The sequence below is a fragment of the Rana temporaria genome, chromosome 2 (genome assembly GCF_905171775.1).
Source record: "Rana temporaria chromosome 2, aRanTem1.1, whole genome shotgun sequence".
NCBI lineage: Eukaryota > Metazoa > Chordata > Amphibia > Anura > Ranidae > Rana > Rana temporaria.
The window spans coordinates 504,146,786-504,156,141 of record NC_053490.1 but is presented as its reverse complement, the minus strand read 5'-3'; the positions used below and the strand labels follow the sequence as shown (position 1 = coordinate 504,156,141).

The 9,356-nt window shown below is 45.8% G+C and overlaps 1 protein-coding gene across 2 annotated transcripts in view; it reads right to left on the bottom strand.

Annotated features, from left to right (window-relative positions):
* Positions 1–7,718: 7,718 nt before the first annotated feature.
* The window catches only part of LOC120927900 (interferon alpha/beta receptor 2-like), a 36,758-nt gene continuing 35,120 nt past the window's right edge, over positions 7,719–9,356 (bottom strand). For both annotated transcript variants that reach the window (XM_040338889.1, XM_040338890.1), the window contains one exon: positions 7,719–8,332. In XM_040338889.1, coding sequence (XP_040194823.1) covers positions 8,165–8,332 — 168 coding nt within the window. In that variant the 3' untranslated portion in view covers positions 7,719–8,164. The remainder of the gene's footprint in view (positions 8,333–9,356) is intronic.

Genomic DNA, 9,356 nt, shown 5'->3' with positions numbered 1-9,356 from the left:
TACTAGCAAACACAGTGGGCCAGATTCTCAGTAGAGTTACGACGGAGTATCTCAGGAAACTCCGTCGTATCTCTGTTTTTTGACCCGGGTATCTATGCGAGTGATTCCTTGGGCCAGATTCACGTAGCTCAGTGGATCTATAGATCCGCTCGATCTACGTGAATTAAGATCCGCTCCCGCAAGTTTAGGAGGCAAGTGGCTAATTCACAAACAACTTACCTCCTAAATCCCCCGGCGGAATTCAAATTCTGCGGCTAGGGGAGTGTACTATTTAAATCAGGCGCGTTCCCGCGCCGATTTAAATGCGCAGTCGCCGTCCGCAAAATTTTCCGGCGTGCATTGCTCCCACTGACATCGCTAGGACGTCAGTGGTTTCGACGCTTACGTAAACGATGTCCGTCCGTATTCGAGAACGACTTACGACGTTAAAAAATTCAAATTTGACGCGGGAACGCCGGCTATACTTAACATTGGCTGCGCCTGATAAAAGAAGGGGTAAGTATACGACGGGTACGCCGCTACGGAAACGTCGTAAGAAGACTGCGTCGGGTCCGCGTACGTTCGTGAATTTGCGTATCTCGCTGATTTACATATTATTTATCGTAAATCAGCGGGAACACCCCCGGCGCCATTTTTAAATTGAAAAATAGATCCGACAGTGTAACACAGTGTAACACTGTCAGATCTTAGCCCTATCTATGCGTATCTGATTCTATGAATCAGGCGCATAGATAGGACCAGTGTAAGTCAGAGATACGATGGTTCATCTGTAGATACACCGTCGTATCTCTTTGTGAATCTGGCCCTTAGAATCATTTTTGCATAGATACGCTGTAGATCCGACAGGTGTAAGTCACTTACACTGTCGGATCTTAAATGTAATTTGCCGCCGGTCGCTAGGAGGCGTTAACGTTTGCGTAAGCGTAAGGTTACCCCTGCTATATGAGGGGTAACCTTACGCCAGTCCGACGTATGCCATGTTAAGTATGGCGTCGGGTCCGCGTCGTCTTTTCCCGTCGGGTACGTCGTTTTCCTAAGTCGTTCTTGAATCCGACTTTACGTCAATGACGCACATGTCAGGGTCATTGACGTTTTCCGCCGAGAACTGGAGCATGCGCACTGTGCTATTTTTAGCCCGGCGCATGCGCAGTTCGATCGGCACGGGGGCGCGCCTAATTTAAATATAAGCCGCCCCCTTTGAATTACGAGGGGATACGCCGGGCCTTTTACACTACGCCGCCGCAAACTACGGAGCAAGTGCTTGAGGAATATGGCACTTGCTCCAGTAAGTTGCGGCGGCGTAGTGTAAATGGCTTACGCTACGGCCGCGGGAAAACTACGAGAATCTGGCCCAGTAGTCTCACAAAAAAAAAAAAAGAGCAGTGACCAGCACTAGCCGATTCTCAGTATTATTCACCATATTCCCCTGTGTAGTCAGTGTGGTTTACAAAGTTCTACACGCTGAGGTTCAGGCGATGCAAATGGTGGCGTGCAAAAAAAGTGACCAACAGGCACCAGTTAGATAACCAATTTCACAAGTAGCTTCAGTGAAAAGCATGTAAACTAGCTGATACATTTTGATACCTGAGCAAGTTGTCCTTGCTCAGATTTATGCTTTAGAAACTAAATTTTTATATTTGTTTTATGCGTAGGGGTCCCCCTTAGCCACGTGCCTACTGGGCACTTTTACCCCCTTGTCGCCCAGGCCAATTTTCAGCTTTCAGCGCTGTCACACTTTCAATTACAATTGCGCGGTCATGCAACACTGTACCCATTAGAAATTATTATCATTTTTTTCACACAAAGAGAGCTTTCTTTTGGCCGCGTACAGACGGGCAAACATGTACGATGAAAACGGTCCGCCGTACACACCATCATACAGAAATCCGCGCGTACTCGATACACGGCGACGAGGCCGCGCCTTCGCCGCTACGATGAAGCGGCGACGTGCGCGGCCCTGGCAGTTCAATGCGAGGGATGGCGGCCGCTCGGACATGTACGGTAGGTCTGTACAGACGACCGAACATGTCCGACGGACAGGATTCCAGCGGGCATGTTTCTAAACATGTTTAGAAATATTTGCCCGCTCGAAAAAGGCCCGGCGGGCAAATGTACGCTGGAATCCTGTCCGCTCGGCTGTACAGACGGCCGAACATGTCTGCTGAAACTGGTCCGCGGACCAGTTTCAGCTGACATGTTCGGTCGTCTGTACGGGGCCTTGGTGGTATTTAACCACTTCCCGACCTCCGCATGTAAATGTATGTCCACAGTATGGCACGTACAGGCACATGGGCGTTCATGTACGTCCTGTCCTTCTAGCGGGTGGGGGGTCCGATCGGGACCCCCCCGCTACACGCGGCGGTCGGGTTCCCTCGGGGAGCGATCCGGGACGACGGCGCAGCTATTTGTTTATAGCCGCTCCGTCGCGATCGCTCCCCGGAGCTGAAGAACGGGGAGAGCCGTATGTAAACACGGCTTCCCCGTGCTTCACTGTGGCGGCGCATCGATCGTGTCATCCCCTTTATAGGGGAGACACAATCGATGACGTCAGTCCTACAGCCACACCCCCCTACAGTTGTAAACACACACTAGGTGCACCCTAACTCCTACAGCGCCACCTGTGGTTAACTCCCAAACTGCAACTGTCATTTTCACAATAAAGAATGCAATTTAAATGCATTTTTTGCTGTGAAAATGACAATGGTCCCAAAAATGTGTCAAAATTGTCCGAAGTGTCCGCCATAATGTCGCAGTCACGAAAAAAATCGCTGATCGCCGCCATTAGTAGTAAAAAAAAAATAATTAATAAAAATGCAATAAAACTATCCCCTATTTTGTAAACGCTATAAATTTTGCGCAAACCAATCGATAAACGCTTATTGCGATTGTTTTTACTAAAAATAGGTCGAAGAATACGTATCGGCCTAAACTGAGGAAAAAAAATGTTTTTATATATGTTTTTAGGGGATATTTATTATAACAAAAAGTAAAAAATATTGAATTTTTTTCAAAATTGTCGCTTTATTTTTGTTTATAGCGCAAAAAATAAAAACCGCAGAGGTGATCAAATACCACCAAAAGAAAGCTCTATTTGTGGGGAAAAAAAGGACGCCAATTTTGTTTAGGGGCCACGTCGCATGACCGCGCAATTGTCTGTTAAAGTGACGCAGTCCCGAACTGTAAAAACACCTTGGGTCTTTAGGCAGCATTTTGGTCCGGGGCTTAAGTGGTTAATCACCGCAGTTTTTTTTTTTTTTAAATCAAAGATGTTTATTTGAAGGAAAAACAGAAAGAAAAACACATCAGAACAAATAGTAAAACTTCACAGCTGCCATGTAGGGCACAGAGTTACTTTTTGGCTTTCGTACACACGATAGGATAGCCAGAGGACAACAGTCTGAAGGACCGTTTTCATCGGTCAAAACCGATCGTTAGTATGCAAAAGCATTGGTTAAAAACCCGCGCATGCTCAGAATCAAGTCGACGCATGCTTGGAAGCATTGAACTTCGTTTTTTTTTCAGCACGTCGTTGTGTTTTACGTCATCGCGTTCTGACACGATCGTTTTTTTAACCTATGGTGTGTAGGCGTGACGAACCGTCAGTCAGCCTTATCGGTTAACTTATGACAACGGTCCATCAGACCGTTGTCCTCTGGCTATCCTATCGTGTGTATGAGGCCATACAGGAGTTTTTTTATTTTTTGTTAAAAAAAAAGTTTACCTTTTTGTTGTAAATAAATGATTCTTCTCCTTCATTGATGTGTGCTGATGAGGTTGCACTGGTGGGCACTGGTAGGCTGCACTGGTGGGCACCGATGAGGCAGCACTGATGGGCAATGATGAGGTGGCACTGATGAGGAGGTACTAATATGCCCCACTGATGAGCACTAAAGGGAAGACTGACTTGCATCACTAATAGGCACAAATTGCCATCACTTCTGGGCACTGACTGGTATCACTGCTGGGCACTGTTGGGGCTGCACTGATAATCAGGGCACTGATTATATGTACAGTCTCCCCTGAGAGGAGATGCTGCTGATCTGTCAGTGTGAGGCGAGAAAAACCGATTACCGCCACTTCCTTATTTACATGTGATCAGCTGTGATTGGACACAGCTGATCACGTAGGTAAAGAGCCGCGTCACTCGCCCCGGGACACAGCGTGATGAAACTGGGGCAAGGTCATATAAACAGAACAAGAGAGAGCAATTTTCCCATGATAAAGCAGAGAAATGACGGCCGGGGAGGTAGTTTTCTTCAGCTGCATTATCATGGGAAAATTGCGATAACATTATTTCTAGGCGTATAGCCAGTGACTTTGTTATATGTAGCACACCTCACATAGGAGCTGCAAATTAAAGGTATTCCTCACTCCTGCACAGCCAGGCACACCGAATGTTATCAGGCATACAGAGTGAGAAAACAGTCCGTGGCTTTGTTTTTTTATTTATTAGGGGGTTAACAACTTGGATGGGGATGGGAGGTTATGGGGTGCCCATTGGACTTTAGCAGTCTTCAGGGACTACTTCCTATATACATTTATATACAGACTCCTGTTTACTTTCCTCCTGCACTTCTCTTAGCCTTTCTCTTGCTCAGCCACTCCTAGAGGAACTTGACAGTCTCCTTGTCTGTCAGGGAAGTCATGGCCGTGCATCAGAAATCGCACGGCAGACTCGCACATTCACAGCGCGTCAATGCGCGCTCACGTGCGCCTGTCACCAACGTTGGCGCCAAAGGGGGCCATTTAAAGTGAGTGCACCAAAGACTCTTTGCTGTTTTGTCGGCAGCTTCTGTGTGTCCTGAAACCTGTTATCTGTGCTGACCTCTGACCTCTGACCATGCTTGCTCTGACTAACCCTGTCTGCTTGATACCCTGACTTCGGCTTGCTTTTGTACTTCTTTTATGCCTGCTGCTCTGCCTGATCCGCGCGAACGTCTCTGACCCGGCCTGCCTGACTCCGCCATCTGCTACTCCAGCCTGCTGCAGTTCTGCTCTACGAATCGCACGCGATCCAGTCTGCCAACAGTTTTGGTCTACCCGGCCTTACCAGTCCACCTTCTGCATCCCTGGCAACGAGCATCCAGCCATACCGATAATGGACTGATCCTAGGCACTCCTGCGTCACCGTGCTTCTGTGGCTACTGTCTCAACCTCAGGGGCCCACAAGCCGATGCAGCAAGAGAGGCTCTCCTCTACACGTCAGGCTCACAATCCAGGTACGTGACATTGTCAGTTCAGATGACGAAATCCAGGTTCGTGACATTGGGACACAGATGACGAAAAAAAATCTGACAGGTTATGACTCTTGCTTACTCTATCCACAATGGGAAAAAAAGTTTTGCCTATAGTTCTACTTTAACTGTCATTAGCCAGCAGTTTTCAATTGGCTGCAAATTCCACTAAAAAAAATTCTGATGAGCATGCCATGGTTGAGGCACTTTCCGTTTCGGGGTGACACCCATATCTCAACTGTGCTGCTGTGTTGTCACCCTGTCACATCCTCCCCTGGTGTAGATTACAAACTGAAATGCCAACACACCCTGGACAGGCATGGCCCACCATTGTCACCATCAGAAAGCTGTTCCTGACCAATGATATATAGCTGACTCTGGAGTTAGTGCATGTAAACAGGAAACGGCTAAATGAGACTGGAAGAGATTAGCAGCACTGAGAGGAAAAAAGGATAAAACAAATAAAAAAATGTATTTGATGGAAAGAAAAATATAGAAAAAGTTTATGATATATTATTTGTTTGCGCAACCTACAGTAACTATCATCCAGTTAGGGTTTGCTATCTTATTTAGTCCATCTACTAATCTATCTTAACCACTTCCCATCCCACGTATATTAATATGACGGCCTCAAGGTGGCTCTGCCATCCTGGGCGGCCATCATATGACATCCCCGGCCTCTAGGGGGCACGCGCGCACGCCCGCTGCATCATTCGGGTGTCGATGCGCGTGTCCGCCAGGCAAGTGCGATCGCCAGTTACACAGCCAAGGACGTGGATCTGTGTGTGTAAACACACAGATCCACGTCCTATCAGGGAGAGGAGACCGATGGTATCTTCCTTGTACATAGGGACACTGTTCGGTCACCTCCCCTAGTCAGTCCCCTCCCACCACTGTTAAAATCACTCGCTAGAATACACATTTAAAGCGGGAGTTCACCCATTTATTTAATTTTTCCTCTTTTCCCCTTAGCTTCCTGCTCGTTTGGTCTAGGGGAATCGGCTATTTGTTTTAAAATATGAGCAGTACTTACCCGTTTTCGAGATGCATCTTCTCCGTCGCTTCCGGGTATGGGTCTTCGGGAGCGGGCGTTCCTTCTTGATTGACAGTCTTCCGAGAGGCTTCCGACGGTCGCATCCATCGCGTCACTCGTAGCCGAAAGAAGCCGAACGTCGGTGCGGCTCTATACTGCGCCTGCGCACCGACATTCGGCTTCTTTCGGAAAATCGTGACGCGATGGATGCGACCGTCAGAAGCCTCTCGGAAGACTGTCAATCAAGAAGGAACGCCCATTCCCGCAGCCCATACCCGGAAGCGACGGAGAGGATGCATCTCGTAAACGGTAAGTACGGATCATATTTTAAAACAACTAGCCGATTCCCCTAGGAAAAACGAGCATTAATCTAAGGGGAAAATGTGCTCTCTAAGGGTGAACCTCCGCTTTAACTCCTTGATCGCCCCCTAGTGTTAACCCCTTCCCTGCCAGTCACATTTACACAGTAATCAGTGCATTTTTATAGCATTGATCGCTGTATAAATGTAACTGGTCCCAAAAATGTGTCAACAGTGTCCAATATGTCAGTCTCAATGTCGCAGTCACATTAAAAATCGCAGATCGCCGCCATTACTAGCAAAAAAAATAAAATGCCATCAATCTATCCCCTATTTTGTAGACGCTATGACTTTTGCGTAAACCAATCAATATACGCTTATTGCAATTTTTTTTTTTACCAAAAATATGTAGAAGAATACGTATCGGCCTAAACTGAGGAATTTTTTTTTTTTATTATAGCAAAAAGTAAAAAATATTGTGTCTTTTTCAAAATTGTCGCTCTTCTTTTGTTTATAGCGCAAAAAATAAAAACCGCAGAGGTGATCAAATACCACCAAAAGAAAGCTCTATTTGTGGGAAAAAAAACATAAGAAGTCATTTGGGTACAGTTTTGCCTGACCGTGTTGGAAAAGTGACACACACACCCTACGTAAATTCCCTGCACAGCACTGTTAAGCCTCGTACACACGATAGGTTAACCAGAGGATAACGGTCTGATGGACCGTTTTCATCCGTCAAAACCGATCGTGTGTGGGCCCCATAGGTTATTTAACCTTCGGTTAAAAAAAAGCCGACTTGCTTTCAAATTTAACCGATGGATTGGTAACCGATAGGTCAAAACCTCAAACTTTAAGTCGACGCATGCTTGGAAGCATTGAACTTCGTTTTTTTCAGCACGTCGTTGTGTTTTACGTCACCGCGTTCTGACACGATCGGTTATTTAACCTATGGTGTATAGGCGTGACGGACCATCAGTCAGCTTCATCGGTTAACCTATGACAACGGTCCTTCAGACCGTTGTCCTCTGGTTAACCTATCGTGTGTACAAGGCTTAATGACTTTCAATTACAGAGAGACAGACTGAAAGAAAACAGCTTCTGCTATACTTTCTTTAGGAAACCCATAATACTCTATCACACCAGTGTTATGAGTACACCATTTATTAAATATTTATTTGTGAAACAAAGTTTTTATATAAATATTACAAAACATCAGTTTAAAAACATATAAACTTAAAATTAAATTGACTTCAGTGAAACCATTCTAGATTCTCTTCAAGCCTTCTTCATGGTCATTCTTTCACAGTATGTCGTGTAAAAAAAAAACAGATCTGAAACAGGAAAACCAACGCCTCTCCCATAATACAAAAGATAATATTTGCCTTCAAGTTCTGAGGTTCCCTTACAAAGGAAATCAGCTTCACAGATTTTAGCAATAATTTCTTATGAAATAACACAACGCTTTCCATTAGGCTGGAGTTCCTCTTTAATTTGATGGAAATGGGCCCTTTCCATGCTCCAGGCCCCAGTGCAAACTCAATGCCTGCGCTGTTCTTCTTCTTCGGAGGATTAAAAGCCTAAATGAGAAAATGTTTTTATCAAACTTTAATCCCGTTGTTGGTGCGTATAGACATATTTGTGCCCATCCCTTGCTCCATCATTTGTTCTTGTTTGCTTTCTGTCCTTATTACCTCCATAGGGATATAGACAAGGGGACTTAACTCATTGCTGTCATCCAGAAAACTTTTAACCCAGGGGAAGGATTCCTTTAGGTATAAAAAATGAAAAGGTCAGGAAAATACTACAGATCAGACAAGTTATTCAATGCTCATATACTGATTATACACTGTATACTCTGTTACATATTTTAACTTAGTGTGCACGGCCCATATTCTCTCTAAAAATCCGCGGGCTGCGCTTAAGGCACTTACACTCCGCTGTCCCAACTTACAGGAGCAAGTGTTGTATTCCCCAAACACTTGCTCCGTAAGTTGGGACGGCGGAGTGTAAATGCCCCGGCGTAGCCTGGCGGATCTCCAATGGGGCGGCTTGTATTCAAATTAAGTGCGCCCCCGATTCTAATGAACTGCGCATGCGCCGGGCTTCGAAAAGCCCAGTGCGCATGCTCCAGTTCTCGGCGGAAAACGTCAATGACGCCGACGTGTGCGTCATTGACGTAAAGTCATATTCAAGAACGACTTACGGAAACGACGTACCAGACGAAAAAACACAACGCGTCCTGAGATACTCCATCGTAACTTCTATGAGAATATGGCCCCACATGTTTATTAAAGCTGAAATCTAGGCAGATATAAAAGACAACTTAATTCAGCTCCTAAATCATTAATACATTATTTTTTTTTTAAACAAGCAGTGTAAGTGACTGAATTTGATTTGATATCACCCACTTGCACTGTGCAGAAGAGCCAGAGGCGGCTCTAGGCTTTGTGAGGCCCTAGGCAAAACTTGACATGGGGCCACACTCTCGCCCATCATGGGCAGATTAAGGTCCCCTGTCCCTCAAAACTGGGGTAACGCATTGAGCAAGTTAGGTGGCCAGGAGGCCCCTGTGAGTGCAAGGCCTTAGGCGACTGCCTAATTTGCCTAATTAAAGAGCCGCCTCTGAGCAGAGCTTACACTGGAAGAGAGAGATGCAGCAAAAGGATAAGGTGAGTTGCCCTGCTTTGTTTATATACTAACTAGAAATATTCCGATAGGAAGATACAGCAGAGTGACAGAGAGAATAGCTCATTAGCCTGCTGCTTCTCCTTTCCCTGCCCATTCACAGAC